Source organism: Camelus bactrianus, chromosome 20 (genome assembly GCF_048773025.1).
Source record: "Camelus bactrianus isolate YW-2024 breed Bactrian camel chromosome 20, ASM4877302v1, whole genome shotgun sequence".
Taxonomy (NCBI): Eukaryota; Metazoa; Chordata; class Mammalia; order Artiodactyla; family Camelidae; genus Camelus; species Camelus bactrianus.
In genome coordinates this window covers 21947518-21958398 of record NC_133558.1, presented here as the reverse complement: position 1 = coordinate 21958398, position 10881 = coordinate 21947518, and the positions used below count along the sequence as shown (strand labels likewise).

Here is a 10881-nt window from a genome sequence, read left to right as displayed (position 1 = left end):
TCTCCATCTTCTCCCAGCCTGAATTGCTGGGCAGAGCACCTCCAGAGCCACCACCACCCACTAGGTTTCCACCCTTCCCTATTCCAGGCACCCAACACAGAAAAAGACTCAGTCCAGAAAAGGATATTTTTTTTATTCAAGTAACTGCAAATAGGAAACCAGAAGGGGGCCCCAGGCTGGGACAAATAATGGCTACCTCCTCCCTGACAGAACAGGGGAAGAAGGTGGCCCCTACACCTGCCGGTCAAAACAGGCCCCCCTCTTTACTCTGCTGCAGCATCCTAGGGGCAGGGCCCCACCTTCCCTGGGACTGGGGTAGTCGGTAACCCAGCCTGCTTTGCCCCAGGCCCCTTCCTCTAAGAGCATCTTGGAGGAGGGGAATGTGGGCAGAACAGGAGAAATGAGGATGAACATTTGGCGCTGGTAGCAGCAGCAATGACGGATGTCTAAGAATGAAACATTGAACAAAAAACAACACAACTGTCCAGAGGTAGTTTGTGACCAGAGGAAAGATGAAACCAGAACCTTGGGGGGTGGGGAGGAGCAGAAGGGTGGGAGTGGGCAAGGCTAGCTCCTTGTTATTAGTGCCCCATGTAAGGGAAGGGGAAACTGAGGCCAAGAGTGGAAGCAGATGGGGATGAGGAGTGGCTCCAGCCCACCTTGAGTGGCTGTCACAGGAAACCCAGGCCCCTGGGCCTCCCCTGGATAAAGGTGGTTCTGCATCTCCATCACTGCAGTAGACTCCAGGGTGAGGGCAAGGTGGACTAGAACCTGCTTAGGGCGAGTAGGGGGCTTAGACCCCTCCTGCCTTCCTTCCTGTGCCCCCAAGGGGGCTGCCCAACCTAGTGCAGGGACTAGGCAAGGTGGGGAAGAAAAATGGGTGTGAGCCACACCTGCTGCTGTTAGTACAGTGGGAGTGGGCCATGTCAAAAGGAGATGAGGCTTGGGCTCCTTTTAAGGCCAGGGGAGCCCTCCCAGGCCCCTTAATGGGAAGCCAGAGGGAAGAGTCAGGGATCAGAAGGGACCCCCAGACCAAGAGCCCAGCCAGCAATGTCCCCACTGCTGAGGGAGTGGGGATCAGCAGCGCAGGGAGCAGTGACGTGAGAAGTCAGCTTTGTCCAGGGGGCAGGTGTGGCGTGTGGATGAGAGGGGTCGCTGGGAATTGAAATCAAAGGAAAACTGCTTCCCACTCGGGCCCTAGGGGCCCTGCAGCGGCTGGTGTGCGGTGTAGTGTGGTGGTGAGGGTGCAGGTGGGTGGCGGTGATGCGTGGGCCTGGGGAAGGGTGGGGGCAGTGGGAGCGGAGCGGAGCTGTCCAGTCCCAGAAGGAAACTGCTCCTCGGTGAGGGAGCAGGCGGCACAGCGGCGCGGTCACTGCTCCTCCTCTGAGGACTCCTGTGAGATGCCCTCTTCTTCCTCCTTCTCCTGCGAGGTGGGCAGGGCCATCAGCAGGAATGCCAGGCCTGCCCCCCTCCTCCTCCACCCCCAGAAGCCAAGCTTGCCCCCACCCCTCCCTGCACTCCCTGGCTCTCCAGAAGGGGGATGAGTCAGGGCTGAGTGTGTGGGTGACTCAGCAACCTCCAAGGCCCAGTTTCATTCATAAAAAAGGAAGAATTTAAAGGGAGGAAAAAAAAACCACACACATGCTGCTCTCACATAGAGCCAGGCCCTCTTGGCCCCCAGGCCCATGGCAGGGGGGACCTGGCAGAGCTCAGGACAGCACTGAGCTCGAGGAAGTGAGGAAGTGACTGGCTCTCATGGAGGGGAGAAGAGGTGGCCAGGGAGAGGAAATGGGGTGGGAAGGGGGTGGCTGGAGGGTGCATGAGCCCCCCCTGGCGGGTGAAGGGGAACCAGGTGGCCTTAGCCTACAGGGGCAGCTGTTGGGCTGTGGACCAGGGCTGCAGAGTGGCCACGGCCGTGGGTGAAGGGGAACCAGGTGGCCTTAGCCTACAGGGGCAGCTGCTGGGCTGTGGACCAGGCTGCAGAGTGGCCACGGCCGCGGGCTGACCCCAGGCCAGGGTGGGGAGGAAGGGGAAGTGTGTGCCGCCGGGGCTCACTCACTGGGCGGGAATGTCGGGACACCACACGGGGGCCCCCGTGCCAGGCACAAACTCCAAAACAACTTGTTTCCTGTTACTCACTCCTGGGGCCCCGCCAGCACCCCTTAGCCCCCCTCAGCCCCCCTCACCCTCTGGTGGCTCAGCTCGAGGAATGAAGGCCTCAGGGAGTGCAGGAACAGGTTGGGGGTCGGAAAGGGCCAGGCAGAGGAAGGCTGGGGTGGCCCTCACTGCAGTGTTCCCCCTAGAGGCAGTCTCCCTCAGCCTGCCCACTTCCACTACCGGCTATTTGGGGGCCCAGAAACAGATGGTGCCTTCCTGTGAGGAAGTACCTCCATGAGGCATCACACCTCAACTCCCACCCAACACTGACCCCACCCCCACGGTGAGCTCCTCTGCTTCTTCCCTCCCAAGAGTCAAGCCAAACCTCACCCCTTTCCCCTGTGGCTTCCTTTCCTCATTTCTATAATGGGGGTTGGGGGTGTGCAGTGGGGAGGGGACTAGATGACTTCCAATTTCTCCCTAGAAGTTCTGAGTCCGTTTCAGAAGCAGATGAAGGGACTGCCCCCAGGTAGGGCAGGGAAGGGGTCTGGTTTGCTTTGTACCTGGGACCCCTCACTTCTCATGGACATAGCCCTTTAAAAGCCCTGGGCTGGGGGCCAGGTGCCTGGGCCTTGGGCAAATCCCTTTCCCTCTCTGGGCCTGAGTAAAACATGAAGTCCCATCATTCCTGGCCCTGCAGGTCAGGGAGAGCCATCTTTCTGTGGTGGGCACACAGATGGGGCATCACCCCTTAACAGCCTCCCCACAAGACCCAAGCTGCCGGCCTCTTCACCTACCAGTTTTTTGGGTCTGCCCCTTGGTTTCCTCCCTGGAGTTGTGGTGGTTTTCTGGATGGTCAGAGAAAATAAAATATCTAAGTCAAAAATGTCCCTGACAGGGCTCACCCAATGACCGGTACCCTGGACGGCGAGGGAGAGTAGGGAGGGGCAGATCCCCCTACCTCTGCTCAGGGCAGCCCAGGACTCTCACCCCAGCTGGTGATGACTGGCCAGCCACACTGCCCCCCCACCCCAACATACACACACGCCCCCCACTCCCTCCTCCACCCATGACTCAGAGGATATGAGTCGTGTCTTAGAAAAAAATAAAAAACAAAACAAGTTCTCTGAAAGGCTGATGCCACTGTAAATCTGGCCTTCCCTGCTTATCCACACTCCCTCAGGACGCAGGGGGCCTCTGGGAGAGAAGGTAACATTCTCAGCCCAGGGTGGAGCTGCCCCTTCCCTCTTCCCAAAGCTGCAGGACATTTGACTTGCTTTCCAGTTGTCCTAGGCAGGACCAAGGCTACAGACGTTAGACCTTCAGTCCTCACCCCTGGCCAATTAGCAAAGACCCATGGCCACCCACATGCCAGAGAAGGGAGTGCAGAGAATAGGACAAGCCAGCTCCTTCCCAAACCTCCCACAGCTGCTGTCGTGGGGAGAGGGCCCTCCTTCCTCTTAACCCTAACCCCCTCAAGCCTCACCCGGGTCTTGGCAGCACCCTTGTTTTTGCTCCCCTTTGGTCGGCCCCGAGGTCTCTTAGGTGTTGGCACTTCGCTGGGCTCCTTCTGCAAAGACAGATGGGACAGGTCAGGAACACAGGTGTCACCCTGACCCACTCCTTTCAGAAGACAGAGCCCTCTGCCCTATCCCAGCAAACTTAGGTCTACAGGCCAACCCCTGACTCCAGAATCCACAGGTGGCCCTCGGGACTTAAATTCTCAGTTTGAACATCTTTTGCAAAGCCTCTCCCCTTGCTTCCCTGTGACAGCAAAATGACAAGAGGCAGGAAGACTCCTGGGAAGGGTGTCATGGGGACAGAAAGACACCGTTATGCAGCTCTGCCCACACCCCAGCCCTGCCACTGACTAGCTCTATAGTCTAAGATCTTGGACAAGACACTTCACGCTTGAGCCTCAGTTTCCCTCATCTGTAAATGGTTTAAAGACTTAGCTGGCTAAGTGCCACAAAAATTCAATGAAGAATGTATAGGTGTCAGCACTGGGCTGTGATCATTGTCCACCCCCTCAGAAGATAGGAAAGGATCCCCCTTCCCCTAGAGGGAGCGTCCAGCCTCTACTTGCAAATTGGACTCCCTCCCAGCTGCCTCCCAGGTAGGAGTTATGCCCAGACCTTGGAACCCAGAGATCCCTGTTGTTGGCACTGCTGAAATTTTAATAAGCCCAAGACGGAATAAAAAGCTGCTACATAATGCATAGAAGCTGGGCAGTAAATGCACATCAGCTATGGTTTCCCAAGGCAGCTACCCATGGGCTGTTCATGGTCCAGTAACTCAGCACTCCTCTGACACCCCCCACTGACCACAGCTAACAGGCAGCAGGAGGAGGCCAAGGGAACCAGACTAAGAGGATGGATTCCCACACATTATACAGTGGGCTCTGAAAGAGGCAGCTGAGTTCCACCACCCATCAGACTCCTCCTGGCTCCCGAAGAGTCAGGAGAGACCTCTAGACCTCTCCACTCTAGAGGGGGATGCCTGGGGCTTGGTGTTTAACAACCTGCCTGACATGTAAAGGGCAAGGGGATTGACCTCAATTCCTTTCTCTCCCAGCTGAAAGGGAAGTAACTGGGCTACATTCACGTGCAGCTGCCCCTCACTTGGGGACAGCTGCCCCTCCGGGAGAGAAACCAAGAAACCAAGATCTCCACCACATAACAGGTGGTCCTCACAGCCTGATTGGCCAAGCTCGTGGAGGAGGTGGGGGGCACGGTGCCAGGCTGGCCTTTTAACTTCACGGGACCTTAGCAGGGCATACCCTGGGTTCTGTGTCACTCTGCCACCAACTCCCCCAACATTTTCAACTTCTTGGACTTCAATTCCCTTTTACAGAGCTGGGCCAAAGCCTAATCCAGGGCCACTCAACAATAAGTATCGAGACACCTTCATAGTAAATTAACAGAGTAATATCATGTGCAATATATATCATGTGCAATATAACGACTAAAAATCCTGGGCTTGTATGTACATATATCTTCACATTTCCATAACCCATCTTTAGTACGTTTTATAAATGTGCTGGCTCATGATAGACTGGAAATAAAGGGTGGGTGGTTTACCATAGTGTGAACACTGACCTGTGTGACCACAGGGTCACTTCTGGCTTGGACTTTCTGGCACGAGCTCCGAGCTCCCTCAGCCCCAACTTCTCTCCTGGGTCTCAAGAGGATCAGACTAGAGATGGCATGTCCAGAGTGTGCAGGTGTATGGATAGGAATGATTCTGCACCCTGCCAGTCTGGTTTTGGCCTTCCAAGATGCCTGGCACCTCCCTAGCCCAAAGAGGTAAACTGAGGCAAAGGTTTGGACACCCACCTGACTCCCTACCAGCGCCGTCCCGGGACTCACCGGAGGCTGCTTGCGCGGCCTGCCCCGCCCTCGCTTCTCAGTGGCGTCCTTTTCCTGCTTGGAAGCCAAGGGCTGGCTGGACTTCGAGCTCGACTCGCTCATCTTCCCTGGTCTGCAGAGCAGGTGGGGGAGTGACGGCTGGGATGCTGGAGGGTCGGAAAAGTTGTTTTAAACAAAACATCTGACTTTAGCCACTTCCTACCCCCTCACCAGTCCTGCCTGCTCCCCGGGGCACCCAGGATTCCCACTCTGCCTAGCTCATGGGAGTCTGCTCAGCCCCAGCAGGCAGCCACAGGGCGGGGCTGGGCCGTTGGCCCTAATCAGCTCCTTATCTCCTGTTCAGAAGGGCTCTTTGTTGTCCTGCCACCCCCACAGGGCTGGGGACCAAGAGCTCAGCCAGTCCAGATGTGGCTGTGGTTGAGGCCACCCCGGCAAAGATGTGGGCAGGGTGGGGGTCCTCACACCCCTAGGGCCTCTCCCTCCACCAAACTGCCCTTTCTTTTTAGGAGAAAGCCAAGCCTGGGTAGCTCACAGGGAACAAGGGAGGAAAGGTAAGCAGAGAATGAGCCCTGGGCATCTGGCAGCCATGGCCATCAATCCCTGGCCCACCTCATCCACAGTGCTGCCCACATGCCAAGGCCCGAGCCTCAGGACCAAACACTCTTTAAGGGCCAACATTCACATGCCACACCAATCACATGGTCAGGGTTGGTGCCCGCCCCACCAGTCTCTCTGCTACTCTCTCCCTGGGTGAAGCTTTGAGTTCTCAGAAGATGAGGACAATTTAGGAAGAAGGGGGAAGATGGATAGAACTGCAATGGTGAGGTGGGGTGGGGAAAGAAAGCCCCAAAGCTGAAAGGTGAGTCTCCTCTTTCCCATAGCCCCCAACCCACCCCCCTGGAGTCAGATGAGATCTTTCTCCTTGATGCCTCCTTACAGGAGGGGCAGGGATTCTTTCAACTGAGAGGGACCCTTCTAACAGATGCTACCTGGCCCCCTGAAGCCCTAACACAGCTGATCCTAAAAGTTCCTTGGTCCTTTTCTAGCATCTTCTCTCTTCTTAGAGGCCTGTTTGGGCTTAATCAGTCCTACTAATTTAGAGTTTACCTAAAACCTCCCTCTGCAAGGAGCACCTGCAACCTGTATTTGGGAGTCTCTTCCAGAGGCTAAAGGACAGTGAGGATCCTCTCACATCCCCATCCCTGTCCTCTCAATTATTATTCCTAAGTTACAGATTAAGACGTGTCCTGGAAGGCCTATGGCTCCACTTGAAAGCCCCTCAACCTGTAAAATGAGGGTAATGATAATGCACCTACCTTAACTACCTCTGCAGACCGCTGTAACAATCAAACCAGCTAATATTTTAAAATACTTTAACAACGGAAATCTTCACTCCAATCAAAATGAGAACGGGAACATTTGAAAATTACTTTCTTTCCCCTTTTCAGCTTCAGACAATTTCCAATTTTAATCCCATGAGAGGAAAAATCGTTTTTGCAAACTTGTGACTTTTAGAGGGCCCAAAGCCCTGATCTTCAAGTATCGAAATGCTCCAGACAGCAAGACTTTGTCTGGTAATTATTCCATTTTCTAATATTTCAGACTTGAAGACCCTTTTAAACAAGGTGGTTGGTGATTTATCCTGCTCCATCATTAGTGGCTTGGCCTGCTCTGTAATTACAGGCAGTGATTAGGATCTTATATTACCACAGGTCCCCCTTCAAAACTAAACATCAAAATTAATCAGCTAAATGAGTGCTGACCTCACATGAGGTCTGCTGGAGGCCCCCTCAGAGAGGGGGTTCCAGTTGGGAGAAGCCAGTCAGTAATCCGGAGAGCCTAGGCCTGCCTGGGGGATCCTGGTGGGTGTCCCTGCAAGCTCTTGCATCATCTGGTGCTTCCCCTGACCTCCTGCTGCTGGGGACCCTTTAATACACTCACCCCCACCCCACATCCAGGCGTCCATGAACTGAATGAAGGCCTTGAGGCCCTCCCTGTCTGGTGAGACCAACAAATGCTTGTCTCTTCCACCTGTTTCTGAACATCAGAGAAGCTTGGCTTGGCGAAGCCACGTTTAGGGCCCAACCGCAATCCCTCAGTTTGTAGTATGCCTTTTTGGGTCTCAAGCTTGTCTCCTCCACACATTGTGCAGGCAATGTGTGCTCCACAAATGCTGAGACAATCTGCAGGAATGACCCTAGGAAATCATCATGGGACTAACTTGTTTCCCCCCCAAAAAAGGTAACCCGGAGAAGCCTGATGAGTGTCCAAGGTCACAGAGCAAGTGGGCAGGCAGGATGGAATGGGTTCCTGGCGATCTTTCTAGCCCGCCACTTTCCTGACCCGCCTCAGGGGCTAGTTAAGTGCCTGTGGCCCCAGTTCCAAACCTGGGTCCAGGGTGACTCTGCAAGTGTCTGTGTCTGGCCGGTGGACTAGGGACTAGAGCGCACGGGGGGAGGGGCGAAGGCCGCTCTTGCAGGCGCGGGAAACCGGTGCACCCCGACCGCATGCACCGCCACGCGGGTGCACCCGGCCCCACTTCCTGCCAGAGGGGGCACCCAAGCCCGCCTTGGGGCAGGAAACCTGGCGTGCACGGGGTAAAGGAAGAAAGCCACCTCCCTCCGCGCCCTCCCCGCAAAATAAAGCCCCAGAAAAAAAAAAAATTTAACGGGGAGTCAAAGGGACTAGTTCCAACAGAGCCCAGCAAAGCAGAGAAACCAGTTTGTGGGGGCGGAGGGCAGGACGGGCCCTGGGGGCTGAAGAGGCGCGGGCCGGGCCAGAGGTGGGGTCCGGGTGAAGCCCCAAACCCAGGCCCGCGATTCGGCCTCTTCTGCGGAGGGGGCGCCAGAAGAGGCCGAACTGGAGTAAGGCCGAATTGCGGGGTTCCTGCCCATCCCCCTCACTTCTAGAACTTCCCCAGGCTGCGGGGGGCGCCCGGTCCCCCACTCTCCCGCTGCGCCGCAGCCTGTTCCTCTCCCCGCCCCCCACCACCCCGGGCCCGGGCTCGGTCGGGATCGGCGGCAGCGCGAGGTGCACCGGGCTCCGCCGGGTGCACAACTCGCGCTCGTTGCAGCCGCGCGCCCCCTCCCCCACCGCGCGCCTTTCCTGGGTCTCCGCCCCCCGCAGGACGCCCGCGGCGCGGGGGAAGGGGTGCGGGCGCCCTCCCCGCGCCGCCGGGCCCCGCCGCCCGCCCCCGCGACTCGCGGCCCTCCCCCGCCGGCGGCTCGCGCAGCCCCGGCCTGGGAATAAAGCCGGAGGCGCGCGCTGCAGCCCCGGGCGGCTTGCAGTAGGGGCGGCGTGCAGCGGGGGCGCGGGCGCCCCCCTCCGCCGCCGCCGCCGCGGGCCCCGGGGACGACTCACCGCGAGCTCGGCCGCCGGCCTGCGGTGCGCGCTCCGGGCTGCCGGGAGCGACGGTGCTGGGCGCTGAGGACCGGCCTGGCTCCGCCGCCGCCGCCGCCGCTGGTAGCAAATGCGGATCTGAAACCGGGAGAGAGAGCAGAGGCGCTCAGAGACCGCCGCCGCCGCGTGCTCGCCGCCCAGGCCCCCGCGGGGTATTTATATGTCACATCCAGGCGGGGGGGACAAAAATATTCCCCCTCCCCCGAAGGATGGCGAGGGGCAGGAAGCTAGGCACGGCCCGTGCGCGGCCTCAATAAATAAATAATTTAATTAAATGATAGATATAAAAAAAAAGAAGCCACCGGAGGGGCCGCGAACTCACGCCTTCTTGGAGCCGCGCCAGGGCCAGAAATAGCCCGGACTCGGAGTCCCAATTAGAGGAGCGCAGCCCCGGCTCAGGGGAGCTTAAAAAGAGCGACCCAGGGGCAGGGGGGACGGGCCCGCCCGCGCCAGCCGTGTCACTGAGGGGGGCGGGGCCATGCAAATGAGCCCGGGGATTTAAAAGGGCGGCCGCCCGCCAGCCGCCGCCGCGGCGGCGCGGGTGGGTGCTGACTGCGGGAGGGGTGTATGGTGCCGGGTGTCCGGGGGCGGGCGCGCGGGAGGCCTGAGCTGGGAACCCGAGGCCCCGGCCCACTCCGTACTGTCCCGGGCCGGGAGACCTGGGGAGGTGTACAGAGAGAGTACCAAGGACCCTTGCGCGGGAGGAGGGCGTCCTTACTGCGTGGAACTGGGGTCCCCGGGAGTCACCTCTAGGGGCCTTCCGGGTGTGTGGGCCTGGCGCCCGCAGAGCGCGTGGATGTGGGCGGGCGCTGGTGCCTGCGGTGGTCCGCGCGGGCGGCAGGGGTGGAAAGAAACGCGCGGGTTGGAGAATTCCGAGGCCTACCAGCCGCCCCCTTCTCCCTGATACGCCGCTCGTAGACTTTCCCTGGGCGGACAGGTGTCAGCATGTGCGTTTCAGTGCCAACCCGCGTGTGGCTGACTGGTGAAATACAGGTCTTGTGAAATTCAAACGTGAAACTTGTGAAATCCATAGTTTAAATTTATTAATGGACCCCAGTGGGCCATAGTCAAGGTGCAGCCTTCAAGCGAGACAAACGATTGGCTCTTTTGCAGGTAAACCTGTGGGAGGATTCATTCCTTTGGGTGACCCGGATGGTGTTTTGGCGACAAGTGGCTCCACTTGGTCCCTTGGTCCCTTCCGCAATGACTTTGTTTTAAAAATATTAAAGCGTGAGCTGGTGGTCGCCTGGAAGCACTTTGAGGGCAGGGACTGTGTCTACGCACGCCGTACTCGCCACGCTTGGCCCGCCCGGCGCTTCGCCCAATAAAGACTTGTTGCACGGGCGAGAAGGAAGCCAAAGTGGGAAGATGGCGGGGAGGGCGGTGGGAGAAGAAAGGGCGCTGTCAGAGGCGCACCCTGCAGGCCGGGCCGGGGCCTTCTCGGGCGCACCTCCCCGCCCCTGGTCCCTGAGGCGGCCTTCCACACCTCCCGTGATGCAGGGAATTGCAATGCGGCCCAGTGACACACGGCTGTGACTCATGTTTTTCTTTGCTCCCCTTCCTCCCCAGTCGGCGGAGGCCCTGGCCCAGCCCCCTCCTCAGGGGACGAGCCGGCGGTGGAAGGGGGACGCCAGGAAAACCCTGAGCCCGGAGTAGAGGCGGGGTAGGGAAACCAGAGGGGCCGGGCCTCCTAGTTTCAGGAATGTTTCAGGAATGTTTCCGGTGGGGGTGGGGAGCAGAGCCGGGAGTGGGCCCAGCCCCCACCCGGGGCCGGGCCGGCGCTCGGGGCCGGGGGCAGCACGTGCTCGGCCGGGTGGGGGCGGGGACGTCAGGGCGGGAAGGCGCTGGGGGCCAATCGAGTGGGTTCAAAGAGGAGGGCGTGGGCCTGGGGCCGTCCCTGGCTAGGAGTGGGCCAGGAGGCCGCCCTCCGCGCGCCGGCTCCCCGCCCCTTGCCCAGGTGAAACGCAGTCCTTGAGAAGTCCCCTGGCTGCCCCTGGAGGGGAGAGGAAGTCACAGA

At 58.8% G+C, this 10881-nt stretch overlaps 1 protein-coding gene across 2 annotated transcripts; it reads right to left on the bottom strand.

Annotated features, from left to right (window-relative positions):
• Positions 1–112: 112 nt before the first annotated feature.
• On the bottom strand, positions 113–9343 carry HMGA1 (high mobility group AT-hook 1). Of its 2 annotated transcripts, none has more exons than XM_074348512.1 (6): positions 9187–9343; positions 8826–8942; positions 5433–5611; positions 3584–3667; positions 2895–2945; positions 113–1423 (listed from the first exon to the last, which is right to left on the bottom strand). In XM_074348512.1, the coding sequence occupies exons 3-6, from the start codon at positions 5565–5567 to the stop codon at positions 1370–1372; spliced, it is 324 nt and encodes a 107-aa protein (XP_074204613.1). In that variant the 5' UTR covers positions 5568–5611; positions 8826–8942; positions 9187–9343; the 3' UTR covers positions 113–1369. The 2 variants fall into 2 exon arrangements, with proteins under 2 accessions (XP_074204613.1, XP_074204614.1); XM_074348513.1 differs by having other exon boundaries at positions 5466–5611; positions 9187–9342.
• Positions 9344–10881: the final 1538 nt, after the last annotated feature.

What these genes read in the sequence shown, in the direction of transcription:
- HMGA1 (XM_074348512.1), bottom strand. Translation starts at nt 5,567, where the DNA reads ATGAGCGAGTCGAGCTCGAAGTCCAGCCAGCCCTTGGCTTCCAAGCAG. An exon ending in AGGGTGCTGCCAAGACCCGG is followed by an intron (nt 2,946 to 3,583) that starts GTGAGGCTTGAG and finishes CTGACCATCCAG; the next exon opens with AAAACCACCACAACTCCAGG. An exon ending in GGGGCAGACCCAAAAAACTG is followed by an intron (nt 1,424 to 2,894) that starts GTAGGTGAAGAG and finishes CCCACCTCGCAG; the next exon opens with GAGAAGGAGGAAGAAGAGGG.